General features: G+C 38.0%; 1 protein-coding gene across 3 annotated transcripts in view; it reads left to right on the top strand.

Moving 5' to 3' along the window:
* Stk26 (serine/threonine kinase 26) overlaps positions 1-22,275 on the top strand; it is a 64,971-nt gene extending 42,696 nt beyond the window's left edge. For all 3 annotated transcript variants that reach the window (XM_087600200.1, XM_087600199.1, NM_001191736.2), the window contains 9 exons: positions 7,111-7,167; positions 14,430-14,538; positions 14,628-14,785; positions 15,560-15,745; positions 16,739-16,887; positions 17,881-17,974; positions 18,575-18,637; positions 18,719-18,855; positions 20,450-22,275. In XM_087600200.1, the coding sequence (XP_087456326.1) occupies positions 7,111-7,167; positions 14,430-14,538; positions 14,628-14,785; positions 15,560-15,745; positions 16,739-16,887; positions 17,881-17,974; positions 18,575-18,637; positions 18,719-18,855; positions 20,450-20,474 (978 nt within the window). In that variant the 3' untranslated portion in view covers positions 20,475-22,275. The remainder of the gene's footprint in view (positions 1-7,110; positions 7,168-14,429; positions 14,539-14,627; positions 14,786-15,559; positions 15,746-16,738; positions 16,888-17,880; positions 17,975-18,574; positions 18,638-18,718; positions 18,856-20,449) is intronic.

Genomic DNA, 22,275 nt, shown 5'->3' on the forward strand with positions numbered 1-22,275 from the left:
GCATGCTATATTATTTTATAAGTTGTTTTCATTGTGCTTTGCTTTCTTTTAATTCTGTTTTTGAAAGCTAGTATCTTTTTAAGGTACTGTATCTTTAATATTTTAAATAGCAGATATGTTCTCAAGCTTCCTTTGTACACTTTGTTATTCTTCTTCTTCTTCTCACCATTATTTGGATAGAGAACGTCAGCCTAGGAACCACAGCTTTCTCGAGCTCACCACAGACCGTGTGCTGCGCCTTTATCTTTCACTCGTGCTTGCTGCCTATACTCACTTCACACTAATTGATAGAATCTGCCCACTTACTACAAAGAGCCAAAAACAAGGACGTGTCTGGCAGATTCTTCACCATCCTTGTCGATGTTCCTAGTAATGGGTATTTGAAAGTATCCTGTCTTAATACTTCATTTTAAATATTAAATACATGCAGGTGTTTATATGTCAATTCTATTTGAGTGAATCTTCTTACAGAAAACAAAGTATTTCTTAGCAGAATTAAAGAGAAGGATACGTTTCTGGGCCTTGAGGCCAGCTCTACTTTCTCTTTCCCATTCTTCTTTTTCATTATGTTTCCTGTTCCCAGGATCTTGGCTTGCACCGTCAGAGGCTTTCCTCTATGCAGGCATCACTAGGATGTGCTGTCAGAGCTTGCTGGCTCATCTCAGCTACAGAGAAAGGCAGTATCTTGTTTACTTTTGAGACCCGATCTTACTAGGTAGCCCTGGCTCTCCTGGAACTCACTATGTAGACCAGGCTGGCCTTGATCTCAGAGATATCTGCCTGGTAGGATTAAAGGTGTGCAACACCGTGCCTGGCTCAAAAGGCAGTGCCATAAAATAGGAATCGTCAGTCTTTATCCTCTGGGCAGAATCAAGTACCATTTATAGTGTCAACTGAACCACTGTTAGAGTTAACAGCCACTTCTGGAAAGTACACCAGTGTTCATATGCCCTCTTCCATCCCTGAACTTTTGGTACAGTGGAAGAGAAACATCAGTGATCATTAAGGCCTCTTTGCTGCAGAAAAGCTGTACCTCTGGGCTTCCACATTCTGCTCTTAATAGGTTAATCTGTCTCAACCTCAGAACTGATGGCGTACATAAGTATGACCCTTAATATATTAAGTTATAGTGGTTATCTATGCATTTTTCTCTCACTGGGTTGTGAATTCATTGATGACAAGAAGTTTAGCTTGACTAGTCCTAGGTGTTATATCCCTTAGTAAAGCAGAGTAAGATACCTAACTTAGCAAGTCCTATTCATTTATGGGACTCTTCGGGGTTATCTCTCGATCTCAGGACCTTCAGGTTCTCCCCCAGTTCTCACAATTGGCCTGGTTGCAGGCAGTGTTCATAGGTGTTAGTGCTCTTTCTAGTTTGCTCTTTCTGGATTGAATCCTGGCCATTCCAGACTCTCTCTAGAGCAAACCTGAACCCTTGCTATTTTTAGGCACTTAGATCAGATAAGCTAATTTGGGTGGCTGGCTTAAAATATTAAATCAACCCTGTGTAAAATCGGGTTTTTAGATATATTTTATTTTAAATCAGCAATACCATGGTAGCAAGGATTTATTTGATACTTTAAGCCTTTATTCATAGCCCTCTCATAGACAAAAGTGCTGCAGCTGCATGGGCTTTTATTTGGAAAAGATCATATTTTAAAATACTCCCTTCAGCCTAGCCTAGGAGTATCCACACACTAGTCATCTATGAATGACTTCATCTCTTCATAGTGCAAACTAATACTTGATGTTTTCCCCAAATACTGATGGGAAAATGTATTTGGAGCAGCCCATGACAGAAAACTAGTTTGCTAAAGGCTAAAACGGAATTTTTATTTTTTATCGCCTTTACCAATTCTTTATGGAAGTCCTGTAAAGGGTATTTGAAGAACCCTTTTCTTCATGATAAAACTGTATAAATGCTGTTAGAGGTGAGTGGATATTCATACAATACTTAGAACTGTTTTCTGATTTAAAATTACTTTAAAATTGAGTCAGGCCCATGTGTGCATGGGCTGGGTGCCCATGCATGCACGTGTGTGTGTGTGTGTGTGTGTGTGTGTGTGTGTGTAAGGATGAGACCCAGAGTGTTGTATTACCACTAAGCTAAATCCTATTCCTTAAAGTATAGTCTGGGCTGGCCTTGAATTTGTGATTCTCCTGCTATTACCCTGTGCAGCTTTTTGATTACCATTGAACCACCCTGGTGGGCTAAGTACTTCACTGAAATTAACCAACTCATTATTTCTCATTTATATTTTCATACTGTGATTGCATAGGCATGCATTTTTATTGTAAACTAAAACCACATCAAATATAATAGGGTTCTGTTTAATGCAGTCAGCATAACTTAAGACCACATCCTGTTAGTACCATGAGGGAACAGCTTTGTCAACTGACTTAGCTATGTACTGGGGGCCTGTTGGTGCATTTCAGATGGCAGTGGAGTTTGTGAGTCAACTTAATTGAGCAAAACGGGATATGGGATTTACACAGGATATCATACATAACCAAGGCTTCACTGTAAGCTGGAGTAAAATTTACTGCATTTGGGAGAAAATTATACGTTCTCTAAAACTGTGTGTAGTTGTCGTGATCTCCTTCAGACATGCAAACATTTACTAGGTATTAATTTTGACTGAGCTCACTGTAGAACTCCATCTTTAAAAACAAGAGTAAAAAACCAGACAAACACATCAGTGTGACCACAATGGTTTCCTTTCCTCTCCGTTCACTGCAGCTTGTCTTGACAAAGTTAGTCTTTATGAAGACTTCTACAGTCTGCAAGCCCTTTTCTTCTGACTTCATACTAATTGAAGAATCTTTCATCATCCTTAAATATTTTGTTAGTTTGATGTAAATTTTAAAAAGAAGCTCATTCAGGCACTGAATGGAATTTGAATCAAGCCTGTATTTGCTGCTGAAATTACCTTTATGTTAAGGGAATATGACCCCACCCTCAGATCCATATTTATTACAACCAGTAATTTTTTTAAAAAAAAGAATGAATGAAGTGAAGTGTTTCAGAGTAAAACCTACAGTTGTATGGCCTTTTTATTTTTTAACCAAACCTTCATGTGTAATTGCATGTAGAATATGTTCAGTGCCTCTGGAATATTGTTTTATTTGAAAATGTGTGTAGGGTTTTCTGATAAAGCTTGATGGCCATTTCTTTCTCCATTGTAAAATGTTCTTTTCTCAAAATACAAATGGCTTTAGGCTTAACGTAATCCATCTCTAAGAAACCCCATATTTCAACAGACATGTATTTATTGAATATCCTACGATGGGTATTCTCGGTCACTTTATTCTGACAACTTCACAGTTCAGTCTCCCTCCTCAGCCCCAGGTTTCAAAGGTTTCTCCTGTCACCTACTTACATTTGAGTATTGTCAAGTGCAGGAGCTCTAACACTGGGGAAATAGCATTTGAACTACTTCATATATAACTTTGTAGGGCTTGGCTTATAGACAAGGCATTCCCAACTGGACAAAATTGTCTAGAGGGGATAGAGTTCCAGTCCCCATTCTTCATATGGCTAGCTCTATTGTCCTCCGTCATTCTAGAAAATCATTCATGCTACATTTTAAAATCACGATTAAAAATAACACAAACTTACCTTTTTAGCTGCTTTCTGGGTTTGTTTTTAACAATGGTACTATTCTTTGAGAAATTAATACATTTTACCTTTCCCCTCCCCCAGCTTCTCCCAGCTCCTCCCTTCCTCCCCATCCCTTCCTGTCTTCGTGTTCTTTCTCTTAAAAATAAGCACAAAACATGTCGCCTAGTTTGCATTGGCTGACTATTCCTGAGAATGGCCTCTGCCCTGGAGGGTAGTTGACATACTTAGCATCCGTTTTAAGTGTGCCATTTTTACATTGTTGTTCAACTGTCACTCACTATTGTTGCCAGTGTACCTTTATCAATGGAAACTCTATACCAATATACAGGTTTTCCCTATTGCTGGATTCCCTGGCAACCGTTTTCCTTGGGCCTAACTCTATGATCTTAACCACTCTAGGTACAATGTCTATCCTTTTGTGACTGCCTTTTTACATTTATACATTCTAGCTTTTGTCATCAGTGTAATAGGCTATTGGAATAATAGACCTCCCAGTCGTATCAACTTGTACATAGTACAAATAATCCTCATGGTGTGTGTGTGTGTAGGTGTGTGTGTGTGTGTGTGTGTGTGTGTGTGTGTGTGTGTACCCATGTGCAATAGACGTCTTAAGGACATTTTTATATGAGTAAATTCTAATTTTGTAGCAGCATTTTCCCCCGCTTTGCCCAAGTGTCTGATTTAGTGGCAAATAATTGGAGTCCACCACCATCAAGGAATAGCAAAGGGATAAGGCTTCTTGGCATTTCTTTTTCTGCTGTACTCCCTCAGGCCTTGCCCTGAATCTAGATGGCCAGAACATCCTCCAGTGAAGCTCGTGTCTAGAAATGGAGTGACCTAAAGAAGGTAGCCATAAAAATCTGTCAAGTCTCAAATCTGGTTGTCTCAGAGTTCCAGTGAATAGCTTGCTTGATTGTACGAAGCCCTGTTTTCGATGTAGAAGTTATTTAGTTGGGACTTGAGCAAACTCAGCTATATATACCGCTCTCTAAGGTCACAGCTTAAGGTTTCTCCGCATCCATTTTGGTGACAGTTGGAACGATTTGAACCGGTACAAACAAAATGTCATGCATTGTTTTTTAACTTGAAAAACAGGTGCTTTCGTTCATGCAGAACAGCAAAATAGAAGCATATTTTACAAGGATTGTTTTTAAATGTCAGGCACACAGGAAGCATTCTGAGTTCGCATGATAGAGAGGGTACTTAGTTATTAGGAACATGTTTGTGGCAAATGAACAAATCTTAATTTGTAAGTCATTATAAGAATTTTTCTTCCTCTTGGAAACATGTAAAGGTGTATCTGTTTACAGTTGTCAGGTTCTCGGTGCCCAATTGCTATACATAAATGCGAGTAACAGGAATCGCTCCTACAGTGCTGCTTCTCCTTCACTGCTGTGGGCATTCATTTCTTTCCTGATGTAGATGTAGGAATTTCAGTGCTTTGCTTCCTCAGTTCTCTAGCAGAACAGAATGGATGTCAAGATTATTGGAGAGGGAGCAAAATGTCTGGGAGAAATGCTTTCTCTTATATACCCCGTCCAAAAACACCATCAAGGAAAGTATTCATGAGGTTGGGGAGATGGCTCAGCAGGTAAAACACTTGATATACAAGCATCAGAGCCAGAGTTCAGATCTCCACAGCCTACATATAATATGGGTAAGTGCTTCTGGCCTGTCATCTCAGCCTGCAAGGAGGAGAAACACAGAACCCCTGGAGCAAGCTGGCCAACCAGACTAACCAAATGGGAAGCTCAGACTTCAGTGGGGGAAAGGCTAAGAAACCTGCCCCTGTGTATATGGAAGAAAGCAATGTAGGAAAGCCATCCAATATCCATTTCAGTCTCTACATTCAATATCTGCACATACGCACACATGTGTTCCCAGACACATGGACAGAGGCATTATATAATCTTTCACCCTTCCTCATTGCATCTTTTCTCTGGGAGTCCACTCCCTGCCTTGATAAGTATTTCTCAGTCTCAGGGTAAGGCTGTACATTTTAAACTGATCCAGTTATGTTAGAGTATAAAGGCTAGCAGAGGAGGTGTGAGAATTTTCCTCCTACAGGTAGGCTTTTAAATGATTAAAAAATAGTCCTTGTGTCATAAGTTGAAGCACAGCAGTAACTATTTCTCTCTACAGAAACGGTTAATGTATAAAATTGTAGGTAGTGTCTGAAGCCTTTAGGCTATCCTACTATGGATGCCTTTATGTTAAAATTGCCTTTGGAAGCACTGTCCCCCAAACATAGACGTTATTTTAATGAGGAAATGCAGGCTTCAAAACCTAAATATTTTACTTGGAAATGGGCTTACAGCGCACAATTCATTCATAGTGTGACTGCTGTTAGCGTACTTAAACCAGCTTTCTACCTCTAGTCAATTCTATGGTCTCACAGAGTTTCAGTGAATACCATTCATAAAGTACTGTAGAGAAAGGAGCAATTCAAGCTATATCTGAAAGAAAGAGGAAGTTGGTGATTTATTTAAGAAAGGTTTTATTTGGGGGAAGGTGTTTGGTGCTGGAGATCAAACCCAGTGTCTCATGGGGTCTAGGCAAGCACTTGACTAATGAACTGTTTTCCTAGTCATCCAATAGAGCTAGATGGTGTGTGAGCATGTGTGCATGCATGCATGGGTGTGTGCACGCATTTGTTTTATAGTGCATTTTTTTATATTTCCCCTATAATTTTTTTCTTGTTCAACTTACAAGTTAATTTTATCTGCAGTGCTCATATTAAACTACACACTCTTTTTGGGGGTAGTTTTTTTCTGGATTCCATGTGTGTGCAAAAATATTATGGCTGGTAAAAGTTTTAAAGTGTACTAAAACAAGTGGAACAATGCAAAATGCCTAGGATCTTCCAACTCTAAAATTACACAGAAAGCATTCAAAAGTTTCCACCCATATTCATTTTAATGTAATTATACTTTCCCATCTTTCTTTTTTAAATTCTTAAAGATTGATTGATTAATTGATTGACTGATTGATTTTACAGCAATTTGTTGTCTGCATGTATGCCCGCAGGCCAGAAGAGGACACAAGATCTCATTGTAGATGGTCGTGAACCACGATGTGGTTGCTGGGATTTGAACTCAGGACCTCTAGAAGAGCAGTCAGTGCTTTTATCCATTGAGCCATCTCTCCAGCCCATATTTTCCCTTCATTATTATTCAAGATAATGACTTAAAGTGATTGTTCATTTTCTGGATTTTATAAAACTTAGTAATAGTTAAATAATGACAAGTACTAGTTGTGTATGGATAGCTGTATCGTTGAGGTAGATTTGAAAAAGGTGTAGGCTTAGAATTTGATGCTTCACTCTGTAATTTTCTATGGAAAGACAATATATGTTCTGGGTTCCAAACAATCATGTTAAAGCCTGCATTTCATAACCAGTACACTGTTTACTATGTGAGATCTACCTATTTCTAGTAGGTTATTATGGGCCAGGCATGTAACTATGAAATTGTTTTATGTGTTTACAGGGTTCAAAACTATGGATAATAATGGAATACCTAGGTGGTGGTTCAGCATTGGATCTTGTGAGTACTTTAAAATAATTATATATAACACAACACACATACATAAAGTTATTTAACTCTGTAATTATGTAAGCAGTAACTTTGGGGCAAGTGAACTTATTAGGGTAAGATGTTCAATTTTAAGTCTGCTTAGAGGGTGCTTCTACTCTGTGTATCACAGGTTAGATCATGATGCAGACAGTCTTACTCTATGTAAGAAATAAATACTAATATCTCAGTAAAATAAAGTCCAGAAATTCAGAGTGATTGTGCGCCAATGTCAGTTTGACACTTTTATGCTTTCCTTAATACTGAGTATATTTGGATCTTTAAAAAGTACATATATGAGCTGGAGAGATGACTTACTGGTTAAGTATACTCATAAAATAATTTAAAAAGAAAAACTTTAAACTACATTGAGATAACTGTAGGTAACAGTGATCATAAATCTAAGGTTTCAGTCTTTGAAAATGTATGCGTCAATACCCTCACCCCACCCAGACATGATGACATTAGGAAGTATAATAAAGCCACAAGAGTGGAGTATTCAGGAATGACAGCAGTGTGTTTATCAAAAGGCTCTCAGGAGTACATTCTAACTCTACTTTTATTCTTATATGAGGATACAGTGACAAGGACCATCTTCAAACCAGGAAGTGTCTTCTCAGAGATACCCATCTGCTTAGATTCTCTAGCACACAGAACTGAGGAATCAGTGTTAGCTGTTTCATTCAGCCTGTGATGCTCTGTTAGAGTGGCCTGGGGTGATCAAGACTGATGGGAGGGTTTAATCATGTTGGCCTGTAGAAATAACTTTCTATAGACGTTTTTCTTGTTCTCAGTAGGTCATTTGAAAATGTGGTTGGGTATTTTTTGGGGGAGGTTGTTAAAATAATGGAAAAGTATTACTATCATTGTGATTTTTACTTTGTAAAATATCTTGTCTGTCTGTCTATCTATCTATCTATCTATCTATCTATCTATCTATCTATCTATCTATCTATCTATCTATCTATCTGTTTAGCTATCTAGCTACCTAGCTATAAAGGTGAAGGGATGCACACAGTCCGTGGGTCAGAGGTCAAGTTATGGAAGTATGCTCTCTCCTCCTGCCGTGTGGGTTCTGGAATTCAAACTTAGGACACTGGGGTTGTTGGCAAGTGCCTTTACTCACTGAGATAGCTGCTAGCTTATTTTCCTAGACAGATGTTTACAGTGCTAAAATCTGGTGGGGTGTAAGAAAATAAGAACATGATCACATGGAAAATGTCTCTGAGAAAAACTGTTTTTCCTAAGTTATTGTGATGGTACCAAAATTGATCCCTCCATTGAAAAAATATTAACCTGCACCTACATTTAAAATTCATTATAGGCTATAATAGTCAACTTGCTACAGATTGACTGTTAAATGGACAAATAGCTGTTCGAGGTTCTACAAGCATCTCTACTCATCAAAGTCTCTGACACATGGACTCTTTGGACTTCGGACCTATGGATCCTATAACACAAAGAACTTGTACTAAGTTATTTCTAAGTTCTCTTACATCGTTAATACTATGTGATATATTTGTTTATTTTTTATTTATTTTTAAATTGTTGAGGACCAGATGCCCTCTAACTTATAATTTTTCTCCCTCAGCATCCAGAGTGATCCACTTTGATTTGAGACAGGATCTCCCATACACTCATTCTTACTCTCTTCTAGTTCATGGCCTCTTTTGTCATTAATTGCTGTTATATGCATATATGCATATATATGTATATATACATATGTGTTACTAAATATACTTTCCAACTACTACCATTTTCAATTTCTTCAATATTTAAAAATTGGAATTGTAGAATTCTTTCACTTCCTAGGTCAGGTATTTAAATTCCAATTCTATGTCTTTGAGACAATAGTAAATGAAATTAGTTCCCTGGTTTTTTTTCTCAGCATGTTTGCTCTTTGGTAAATATACCAGACGTTGATTTTTGTGTATTAAATTTGTATCTGCTTCCAAAGCTATAGGACTGGGAAGATGTCTCAGTGGTTAGGAACACTGTGTGTTTTTTCTAGAAGACCTGGGTTCAAGCCCCAGCACCCACATAGCAAGTTATAACTGTTTGTAACTCCAGTTCCAGTGGGATCCAACACCCTTACACAGACATGCATGCAGACAAAACACCACTATGCCTGCACATAAAATAAAAAATAAAAGGCCTTAGCCCTGACTGCCAGTGAATTAAAACTTTAGATAATTTAATGACGAGGAACGTGTCTAAGAGATTTTTTGTGCCATAAGGGAAGGTGATCCATAGTTAAATTATTCCAAAGAAATGATAATTAAACTCAATGGAGAGCCACACCGCCTAGGAATTAATGGTAGCTTATGGAGTTACCCAATTGGGTCTTTAGTTTACTCTCTATTTCTGTCTCCTCTCCAAAAAGGCATTTTTTTATAGAAAGAAAATCTTTTATGCATTCCCTTCTTGAAGTTAAATGATCATATTTCTATAGTACAGGGTCTTGCAGTTACCCTACTCTACCATTTGCATTTCTTTTTCTTTCTTTTCATTCTTTTTTTCTATTTTATGTATGTGAGTACAGGGTAGCTGTCTTCAGACACACCAGAAGAGGGCACCGGATCTCATTACAGATGGTTGTGAGCCACCATGTGGTTGCTGGGAATTGAACTGAGGACCTCTGGAAGAGCAGTCAGCACTCTTAACTGCTGAGCCATCTCTCTAGTCCCCACTTGTATTTCTTAAATATTGATAGTCCTTTACAAATCCACCACTTATTTTATTGAGTCCCCTAAGATAGTCTCTGTGCCTTTCCCCCATTCTATAGGCATTAGGAAAGCTATAATCTGTAATAGCAATGTTACTCATGGACTGCTGACACTATCCCAGCTAGCAACCCAAGCTGTATCCACTACTAATACTTTGCTCAGTTTAATGTTATGTCTAAGCAAAAGAAGCATATTTTCTCTATCTCATGTTGCTGTCCACCTCTACGTAATAATTAGACAAATGACAATTAATATATATTTAATGAATTAAAATGTTGTCAGTACCATATTGGTTCAAAGTCGAGTAACCTAATTCTAGCTCTACTAAATGGCTGCCTGATACTGAGTGTGTCAGTCACTCTGTGACTTAATTTCCTCAGATGTTAAATGAAGGAAATGGGTTAGCAATGTCTGGTTCTGCTTTGCTAGCTACACCTAAAGAAATGTTCAACATCTTTAGTCATAAGGGAAATGCAAATCAAAACAACCCTGAGATTTCACCTCACACCAGTGAGAATGGCTAAGATCAAAAATTCAGGTGACAGCAGATGCTGGCGAGGATGTGGAGAAAGAGGAACACTCCTCCATTGTTGGTGGGATTGCAGACTGGTAAAACCATTCTGGAAATCAGTCTGGAGGTTCCTCAGAAAAGTGGACATTGAACTGCCTGAGGATCCAGCTATACCTCTCTTGGGCATATACCCAAAAGATGCCTCAACATATAAAAGAGACACATGCTCCGCTATGTTCATCGCAGCCTTATTTATAATAGCCAGAAAATGGAAAGAACCCAGATGCCCTTCAACAGAGGAATGGATACAGAAAATGTGGTACATCTACACAATGGAATATTACTCAGCTATCAAAAACAACGAGTTTATGAAATTCGTAGGCAAATGGATGGAACTGGAAAATATCATCCTGAGTGAGCTAACCCAATCACAGAAAGTCATACATGGTATGCACTCATTGATAAGTGGCTATTAGCCCAAATGCTTGAATTACCCTAGATCCCTAGAACAAATGAAACTCAAGACGGATGATCAAAATGTGAATGCTTCACTCCTTCTTTAAATGAGGAAAAAGAATACCCTTGGCAGGGAAGGGAGAGGCAAAGATTAAAACAGAGACTGAAGGAACACCCATTCAGAGCCTGCCCCACATGTGGCCCATACATATACAGCCACCCAATTAGACAAGATGGATGAAGCAAAGAAGTGCAGACCGACAGGAGCCGGATGTAGATCGCTCCTGAGAGACACAGCCAGAATACAGCAAATACAGAGGCGAATGCCAGCAGCAAACCACTGAACTGAGAATAGGTCCCCTGTTGAAGGAATCAGAGAAAGAACTGGAAGAGCTTGAAGGGGCTCGAGACCCCAAAAGTACAACAATGCCAAGCAACCAGAGCTTCCAGGGACTAAGCCACTACCTAAAGACTATACATGGACTGACCCTGGACTCTGACCCCATATGTAGCAATGAATATCCTAGTAAGAGCACCAGTGGAAGGGGAAGCCCTGGGTCCTGCTAAGACTGAACCCCCAGTGAACTAGTCTATGGGGGGAGGGCGGCAATGGGGGGAGGGTTGGGAGGGGAACACCCATAAGAAAGGGGAGGGGGAAGGGGGATGTTTGCCTGGAAACCGGGAAAGGGAATAACATTCGAAATGTATATAAGAAATACTCAAGTTAATAAAAAAAATAATAATAACAAGACTGTGATTTAATGATAAAGGATAGGGGTCGCTGGGAAAACATGTTTCTTTTCCGTGTATATTCATAGATAGATGAATGCAATCATTTTGGGAATCTAAGAATTTGTTGTAGAGTAGCAAGAGAAAACAAGATGGTTGCTAAGCAGAGCTTTTTTTCAATTCCAACTGGCACGCAGCTTATAGAATAATATGTGATTATGAATGGTGTTGCATGTTGCAGTTATACAGTATACATCAGATTCATTGTGTGGACTTTGGCCATATTAGATGCAGATTTATTGAATGTATTACTTACTGTTTCTGTCTAAAAACATTTACAGTGTCTTGCACTAAGACATATCATTGGGTAAATAGGCTAAAGCGTACACACCATGGAGAGTTGGGGACAGTACACTAGTTATAAAAGCCAGCCCACTGTAGCATGCTGCCTTAGGGACTGGCAGGAAGTGAAAGGAATGTAGGTAAAATGTATAAACCCACAAGTGCAGGGTCGTTAAAGGAGTAATTGTCCCTTTTTTGCATATCCTTACTTTCAAACCTGGGCAGATTATAGAAGGCAGGTATGTTGCCCCGGGGCAGAGAGTTAAAACACTGCAGCGAAATTTCAGTTAAGCATTCCAAGGAATGGAGTCCAAGACCTTGGCATAATCTCTCCCAAGGGTGTATTTAAAATTTGAAAAAGCAAAAGTGTGCAAAACAAACAAAGTTTCCCTTTTATAGTCTATGTGACATTCCTGCTACTTCTGACTTCCTTCGTTCTCCTTTTCTCATGACTCCCAGCACACATTATGAAGCATGTGCACCACAGATTTGAGGCCATTTTTCATATGTTGATGGTCCAGAAAAATCAAACCACATTGACCATCCGACCTCCATTCCCCCCTAATCTGCCCCCATCCCCTTTCAGCTGACAGTTGAAGTTTTACTTTGAATTATCATCCAATCTTTAAATATATGGTAATGAATCTTTAAGGCCCTTTTTGTTGTTCTTACTGAAATGCTTTACAATTTTTATATTAGGCAGTGAATTGAGCTGTCTATTCCACACTTAAAAATCCTTCAGCATGATAGTGAGTTCTCTTAAATTGTCATTGTCCAGTTTCTCAGGTAATGGACTGTATGCCGTGCTAATATTTTATGATCATGTAAAGTTCAATCTTACCTCATATAATATATATCCTTCGGTTATTTGGTAGTTCCAAAGAATTTCTTTGTTAGCCATCAATAAAACAATGTCTCATTTTCACCATTAGAATCACATTAATTACTAACCTTTAAATTAAAAAACATCGAGGTGGAGGCTGATAAATTTGAAAGTAAATAGATAATGTTCCCTAGCAAAGGGATCTATTGAATTACAGGCATCCCTGGAGAATACGGTATACCCAGACTACTCTTAATAGCAAATGGTGAAACCAAAATACCAGGTCTATTTTTAAGCTGTTCAATTTTGACATGAAAGTGCCCTTTATTCAGTATAAATATGGCATTCATGGAAAGATGAAATACACAAGGTGCCAAAGAGCTGTGAATCCCTCCCAGTGTAAGGCAGAATAGGCAATGTTTGATTTGTACCACCTCTCCCCTCCTTCCAGCAAACAGAACTCTACCTCGCCTCTGACTTCTACTTCCCACCCTTTCCTGTAATAATACTGTACAGTCCACTGTTTGTGCTTTATGAGGTACCAGAATTTTAAAATGACCATTTATTTTAAAGAGAGATTTTTGGGTATTCCATTCCAAGTTCTCCTGAAACTTAATGATTGCCTTCCTTGTCGTCCAGTTGGGATGACGGGCTTTGGTACAGGGGTGGGGAAAGAAAGGGAAGTGTGTTACATTTATTTGAAAAAATATTATTCCTCCATGATTCATTTTTTTTTACAATGAGAGTCTGAATAGTTTAGTTATTATATTCCTGGCTGAATTTAAATTAGGAGTGTCTGATTGAAAAACCAGTTCAGTGTTAATATGTAGTGAATGTCTAAAAGCAATTGCAGAATTCAAGTAGCTGATTTCTTCATGATTTTGGCATTCTTATTTTATGTAGTCTTTGTGCATAGTATAGTGCAACATGAGGAACCACCACACACACATATATTATACATTCAGTGTATTCCCTCCGTCACCCCTAACTTCCTGCTCTTTAGTCTTCCCGTTAGACCCCATCGTTCCCCTGGAGAGTTTCACTCCTTAAATAGCAGATTCCCTTTTTCCCATGTGATAGCCATTCTAATTTCATTCCCACGTATTGAATCTGGGATGTAAATTTTAGAACCCCCAGAGTTTGGAGCTAGTATCTAAGCAAAAAAATGCTTCTCTGATCTTTCAAGATAAATTTATTTGTGTGTATGTGGATGACTTGTTTTTAGACAGATCTCCTAGAGCCCAGACTCTCCTGTAGCTCAGGTTGTCTACGTAGCTAGAGATGAAATTCAACTTCTGACTTTCCTGCACCCATCTATCAAGTGCTGGAATTACAAGCGTGTGTGCCCACACCCAGTTATGGGTGTTGATCTAACTCAGAGTTTTACTCATGTTATGGATGAATTCTACCAGCCGAACTGTATCCCCAGCCCACAAATAACCATTAAAATCCTGTACAGCTATTTGACATGGCTCTTTTATTGTCTTTTTCCCTTTTAAGTTTTTTTTGTTTCTCATTTGTTTAAATGCTGGTTTAATAGGCTATTTCAGGTAACTAAATGATTCCTGTGTTTCAAAAATACCAATTTTGAATTTTATTTTTGCAAAATTTAAAAAGTGTGTGAATATGCATGTGTTTTGTCCTTAAGCTACGGGCCGGTCCATTTGATGAATTCCAGATTGCCACCATGCTCAAGGAGATTTTGAAAGGTCTGGACTATCTACATTCTGAAAAGAAAATTCACCGAGACATTAAAGGTATACAAAAGTCAAGTAGAAACCTGAGAAAAACAGATACATTCTGGGGAGACTGAGAGATATTCATTTTGTTTTTCTTTGCCACCTAGCTGCCAACGTCTTGCTTTCAGAACAAGGTGATGTTAAACTGGCTGACTTCGGAGTTGCTGGCCAGCTGACAGACACACAAATTAAAAGAAACACCTTTGTAGGAACTCCATTTTGGATGGCTCCTGAAGTTATTCAACAGTCAGCTTATGACTCTAAAGTAAAGTATTCCCTATGTAGATGGAATTAATTAGATAGAGCCTCATTGATAAGCTCCTTAACTTCACCTTCCCTTACATGTGCTTCTAAAAGAGAGATGTCATATTTTGTTTCTCGATGGGAAATCTCATTGGTGTTGGTAATAGTTGAACTCTATTTATTTCGATGGCTTTTCATTCCACTTGGAATGAAATCTGAAGCCTTACAATGACAGACATATAAGGCACCACATGATCTGGCCATTGTCTGCCTATCTAAACTTATCTTCTACCACTGTCATCTGTACTCCCTTTGCTTCAGCCCTTGTGGCCTCATTTTGACCTTAGGACCTTTCTGTGGCTTCCCCCTGGGTCTGGAATAGCCTTGCTATTCACTATCCAGTGAACTCTCTCTAAGCATTCCCTGCCTAGAGATGTCTCTCCCAACCATCTTGCATCAACATGGAGCTCCTTTCCCGGCTTTGGCCATTATTCCCCTATTCTGCTTTGTTTCCCCACAGAGCTTAGTCCCATATGGCATTATGTCATTCATGTATCTGTCCGTCTTAGTAGAATCTGAGCCAGTTGAAGGCAAGGGCTCTCGTCTGGTTTATTTAGCACTCAAGTAGTACAGTGCCTGTTACAAAACATGAAATTTAAATTTCTAATTCTTGAGTTCCATTAATTAAAATTATTATAATTCGCTACATTTCATGAGATACAAAGTTTGGGGGGTGCAGCATCCTCGAATGGAGTTTCAAGATGATGAACAGGTTTTGTTATTGATTTTTTTTTAGGCTGACATATGGTCTTTGGGAATTACTGCTATTGAACTTGCCAAGGGAGAGCCTCCGAATTCTGACATGCATCCAATGAGAGTTCTGTTTCTTATTCCAAAAAACAACCCCCCAACGCTTGTTGGAGACTTTACTAAGTCTTTCAAGGAGTTTATTGATGCTTGCCTGAATAAAGACCCATCATTTGTGAGTATGCGTTGTTATTGCCACTTTGGGTTTCCTATTGCTCCATCTACTTCTAACAAAGGTGGCTTTTCCTGTGGTGGAGGAAAACATCTGCGGACCATCCGAGAAGCTGGCTTTTGTCTTCTGTATTGCTAATTCCTCCCTGTTCTTAACTAGATCTTTGTCCTTTTTTTCCCTCCTTCCCTACATCATCATTTTAATCCCCAACTATCTGATCATTTCCTATTTCAAGACAATTGGGGAACTAAATCATGTTTTATCACTTATTATTATTAAAGTTCATGTATACCTGTTAGCAATGGAATTGACTAATTGTATTATAATTGTTGGAGTGTTAAAAATAAAATTGCTTTTCACTCCTGGTGACTACAAATTGCACCAGCACTGCCTAAGATTGATGTAACTATTTTTTGTTGACAGTAAACAGTCTACTATTAATGAAATACTGAAAGGAGCATATTTCCCACAGCACTCGGTGTTTGAATTTATATAAACAAAAATTAATGTTTGATAGAAAAGTGTATATTACGATATGGGCAGACAATGGCAAAATTAGGGTTCCAGGAGATGTGTGGATGATAACAAAATTACAGCAATTTTGCTCATTTGCATGAATTTTTTAAAATTACAGTCAGTGTGGTAAAAGTGTCTTAAATTGTTGTTTTGACACTTTTAGATGTTTACTTTCCAAGTTCTACCATTTCTGAGAAGGCTTTGCCTCCTGGTATGCTTGTGTGTATCGTAGTTTCTGTCTACTGTGCTTTAATACATTAGGTAGCTGAAATGCTGATTTTAATGTGGTTACCTTGAGCTGCTTTAAGAAAATAGAATTGTCTGTTCTCCTCTTACATTGTAATTATCCCCATGTATATAAACACGATATTTTACAGATTTCAGTTTAATAATTCAATCGTCATTTTACCACCTATCTTAATCCCGAAGTTCCTTAACATAGTCATATGTCCTTCATTTTTTTCTGTGTTTGCGCCTTAGCGTCCTACGGCTAAAGAACTTTTGAAGCATAAGTTCATCGTAAAAAATTCAAAGAAGACTTCTTATCTGACTGAGTTGATTGATCGATTTAAGAGATGGAAGGCAGAAGGCCACAGTGATGAGGAATCCGATTCTGAGGGCTCTGACTCGTATGTATAAATTACCACAGGTTTTTTCTTAAAGGCAGGTCCGTCTGCATACTCTTTGCCTTTTCACAGTGACCTGGGATGCTTACTTTAGACTAAGTGATTACTCATATTTCAAGCAGTCACTTTGGCCAATGGGAAGTTCTTTACAGTCTGTGGACTACAATGAATTTGGAAACATGCTTTAAAGGGGAAAGCTCTGCTTTTAAATGGTCTTGGTCTAACCCCTAGTGGATACTTGAGTATATTACAAAATTTTGGAATATGATTTGACTGTAGGAGTTCTAGTTCACAAGAAGCAATAAGGAACTATGTTTTCTCATATTGTGATGACAACCTGTGCGACCCTTTCGAGAACTGATCTAATGGCCTCTCCTACTTTCTGGCCATGGACCAAACTGTGATCAGCCTGAACTGTGAACTGCTACACCTATTTGCTTATGTATGGTTTTTACCCCATGGAAAAGTTTTTATGTTAATAGTTCTGCTTCTGTGCGTTTATCTTAATTTGAGTAGGAGAGTGCAAGGGCTGCACCAGGATTTCAGGAGTTCCACAAGGCAGCACTCCAGTTCTCCACACAGTGTTCTCAGGCACCTGCATCTATGAGAAACTGCCTAATATTTGAAATGAATAAAACATCTTGATAGTTTGTGCCCAATCTAAGGCTTGTTAACCATAACTTCTCGGTGAAACTTTAAAAACACAAAGCATGCCACTAGAGATCGTGGTTCAGGCATGGGGAAATGGCAGTATGGACACAGATGGCTCTCCACAGAGGGTTTGGGTGAACATGAAGAGCTGAGAAAATACTGCTGTTGTTGCGTGAAATAGTGGAACCACCCGAAACTGAGGTGACATGTTCTGTTAGAGAGCTCTTCCGAGTCTTCTTTCACTGATTCGGTGGTTTGGTTTTGGGTTTTGGGGTTTTTTTCTTAGTTTTTGTTCTTTTGTTTTTCCTGTGCTGAATCACTTATGCATCCTTGGCATTTCTTTAGGGAATCCAGCAGCAGGGAAAGTAATACCCACCCTGAATGGAGTTTCACCACTGTGCGTAAGAAGCCTGATCCAAAGAAACTGCAGAATGGGGAAGTATGTGTATGGAGCTAATCTATCTATCTATCTATCTATCTATCTATCTATCTATCTATCTATCTATCTACTCACTCACTTATCTATCTATTCATTTATTCACTTATTTATTTAGTGTGCAAAGTAATAATCTTCATCATATAATCTTCATAAACAGGTCATTATATTATGTTCTCATCTGATCATGACCTCCTGATAGACTTTTAAAAATAGTGTTATGGTATAGTAACGTGCAAAACTGCTACAATTTCATTCCCCTGCATACCTGTCTTCCTCGCTATATATAATCAGTTTTATTTATTATTAATTGTGACCTAATTAAGTCACAGAAGTCATCGAAATGGCCACTGTTACTTAAAATTCATTCCATGTAGAGATATGTGAACCCACGGAATCAGTTATCTGTTGCAATCCTAGACGTTTGGGGACTTACCCTGATGGATGACAGTTTGTGACAGAAAGAAAACATAGGGACCGGCTTTATCTTCTGTCTTTTGAAGGAGGAATTCAAATTGATTCACATTTGTTATCACGTAACTCAGGGAAGCCATGAAGGATTATTTTAATTTCGTATGTATAATCTGTATTCTTTCTTCAAAGGAGCAAGATCTTGTGCAAACCCTGAGCTGTTTGTCTATGATAATCACACCTGCATTTGCTGAAGTAAGTGTGGGTTATTTAGTATCCACTATCTCTCTCAGGTGGCAGGGTATTTTCAATGTTAGAGCCATCACTCTCTTTCAGCTTAAACAGCAGGATGAGAACAATGCAAGCCGAAACCAGGCAATTGAAGAACTTGAGAAAAGTATTGCTGTGGCCGAAGCTGCCTGTCCTGGCATCACAGATAAAATGGTGAAGAAACTAATCGAAAAATTTCAAAAGTAAGTTTGAAGGGTCATTTTCAAACTTCTGTTGGCATTTTAGATGTGAGTTTCTGATGTAATAAAGTCACTTTTATGTAGCCATTTCCTACGTTTTTCCTGCAAGATCATGTTTTAATAGTTGTATGCTTGAAAACAGAATTGTTTCTTGCCAAACGTAAACATCTGCTTTGAGGGGGGCGGGACAGAGAGACAGAGAGACACAGACAAAGAGAGAGTTAGTTATTTACATGGGTGAGTTATCTCCCACATGGGCCTGGGTTGAAAGGATGTCAACCTTGGAATTGTTCCTCTACTTCCTCCCACCTTATATTTTGAGGCAAGGCCTCTCATTGAACCTGAAGCCTGCCCTGTTTAATGATTCCGAGAACATTCTTCTCTGCCCTCCAGTGCTGAAGTTCTGTGGACTCAGTCACACCTGACCAGAACACTGGTGCTCGAGATCTGAATTCAGACCCTTGTGCTTGTACTTCAAGGATTTTCCCACTGAGCCATCTGCCCAACCCAGTGTTAGCTTTTGGAATGATTTTATTGAGCTATGGGAAGGTACATTTCTACTGAACCAGACAGCCCAGGTTTTGCCCTATCTTTCCATGTTAGGATGAAAAGACAGAAAATGTCACTGACTACGTTCTTATTCGAGTACATGTAACATTACAGGTTTCCACTCCTTTTTTTTAGATTTATATAAGCTGATTGTTTATTAGTTGTTATATTTCTTCAGGAAGTACCATGCACATCCGAGGAGTGATTATTAAAGAATATGAGACAGTAGGCTTCATTATCTGTAACTTTCTGGATTAATACAGGTCCCTTATTATAGAATAGTACAAACATCTATAATAATAGGTTAAAGGAAATTTGAGGAATGCAGAGATCATTTTTGACCATCTTTGACATGGTAGTAAGTTTAGCATTAGCAAAGATTTTAAAGCAATGACAGTCCTCTTAGCTTTTACAGAAACACCACTGTTTTGATTGTTGCCAGTAGCAAATTTTCTCCATTTGATCCCTTCTGAAATGCCTATTAAAAAATTTGGAGAAAACAGTCGAGGGAGTAATAGAGCCATTTGATTGCACTTAGTTTCTGTCTCATCTCCTAGTACTTTGATTTGGCTCACCAAGTTCTTACAGTTGATTTGAAATTTCTTTCCTTAAACAACACTTTTGTATGCATGCAGTCGTAGTCATTAACTTTAGCAAGTTCAAGCATAGTTGTACAGATTTTAGCTTTAAACCCATTATATCTCTTCTCGTCCCATCTTTTGATTTCCTTAGCCAACTAAGCTCAAGGTGAAACTAAATACGTGACCTATAAAATCCCCCTTAATTATCTTTCCATCCAGTAAAGCCTACTTGGGACTCTAGAGCTAAACCATGCTTAAAATCCCCCAGTTCTTTTCTTATTTGCAAACAAATCCATTGCAAGTTGTGAAATCAAACAGAATTTTTGATCATTCTTTTACATCTTTTAACACATCTATGGAAGATTCAATGGAAATAATTTGGCTTCATTCATTGTACAGTTCATGAGTAAGAAATATAGATGACTTTTATAATTATACATTGAGCTATACTTGTTTATGTTTTGTAGGTGTTCTGCGGATGAATCCCCTTAAGAAATTTGTTGTCATTCTTTTGGCTTCTGTTTCATGTGGACCAGGAGAAACCCACCAAAGCTATGTCAACCTTAATAATGCTTAACTCATGAGCTCCATGTGCCTTTTGGATCTTTGCCACATTGAAGATTTAGAGGAAGCTATTCAACTATTTTGTGATGGTGGCTATCATTTTGTATTTTAAAGAGATTATTTTGTATGGAATAATTTTAATACTATAGTTTTGCCTGTATTGTAGTAAATGTTGAGATACAGTGTTTTTGTTTTTTGATTTTTTTTGTTTTTTTTTTGTTTTTTTATTTTAGGTACCGTTATTTCTTATGTTCTTGGAACGAATACTGTTTGGTATGGAATTTAGTTAACTGTACACTCATAAACATACAGGTCTTTCAACGTCATCCTAATTATTAAATGTTTGTAAATTATCAAACTTCAAAATGCATTCTCCCCCCCCCCACTAAAAATGACAATTTGTAGTGAGGTAGAAATACGTAATACCTTCTTAAAACAAGTGTTTTTTAAGAAGCTCTTGGGGGAAAAAAACACCTAGAAAAGTATTCATTTTCCTAGCAAGTTGTTCTGAATTCAGGCAGTTCCATGTCTAGCACTTGGAGAACCTTGTGTGTGAAGCATTTCCCATGCAACATGTAGCAGCAGACATACCTCTTGGTGTATCTATCTTCTCTTTCAAATGGAAAAAGCAATTCAGCCGTATTTAACATGGTTAGACGTTAAAGTAATCTCATTTAGCCAAGAATGGGGGGTTTTGTTAGAATGGTGGAGTTATTCTGGCTTCAGTCTTTAAATCTTCAGCTCAAATCACATATTATATGCTTGAATTTAGCAAACTTTTAACAACTTTTTGTCTTGTGATTAAATACCTGATCAATAGGTATGAGCATAACTTTATACCAGCATTTTTGTCATGGTAATGCATTTTCATAGAAACTATTTATACATTTTTCTTTGTAATTATCCACACATACGTATAGTGTGTTCAATTCTGAAGGGGTATTTAAACGAACATTGTCCAGCTCATATGAAAACCATAGGGCAGGATCATTTCTCGTCATACAATAGTAAGATAGACTATGCAGTTAATTTTCAGCTCTATTTATGGTACTGTTCAGTGAGTAATGGCCTTTTTTAGCCATATATATGGCTAAAAAAATAATATATATGATGTTTGCCTAAGTGCTGAACTAGGGCTATAGTTTTGTAGCTGTAGAATTGTTGGTACTGATTAATTTTGACAGTTAAGATGTTAATGTTTGTACCTTCACATTTGATTTCAGCACAAACCATTTGAAAATGTCTGAGCAACTGCCAAATGTGAAAAAAGAAAAATGTTGTATGAGTAGCTAATGCAGTTTTTAATTGCAATGTCAATTACATACCTTCTTTTAAAAAAGAAATACAAATATTTTAAAGGCAGGACATCGCATATGCCAAGAAAATTCTTTTCATTGGTGCCTATCCTCTAACTGTTGTTTTCAGTTGCCTGTACCTTGAAGTAATGACTTGGTTAGTTTTTTCATCCATGTAGTAACTGAAACTCAATTGCAGTTTGTTCTTCATAGTGCTGTACAAATAATTGTGTGGCTTGAATAATGGGTGACATTCATATTTTTGTGAAAATAAAACAAGTTCATAAATTGATTATGGAAAGCCTTACCCCACAACTGCATCCCGAATACAACTGGTATCGCTTTCTCATTATAGTGTCAGTTCTGTAGACCTGTTTCTAGGTAAAGTATATGTCAGTGTTTGGGGGATTTTAAAAATAAATATTTAAATCTTA

Source organism: Rattus norvegicus, chromosome X, assembly GCF_021556685.1.
Source record: "Rattus norvegicus strain SHRSP/BbbUtx chromosome X, alternate assembly SHRSP_T2T, whole genome shotgun sequence".
NCBI classification, from domain to species: Eukaryota; Metazoa; Chordata; class Mammalia; order Rodentia; family Muridae; genus Rattus; species Rattus norvegicus.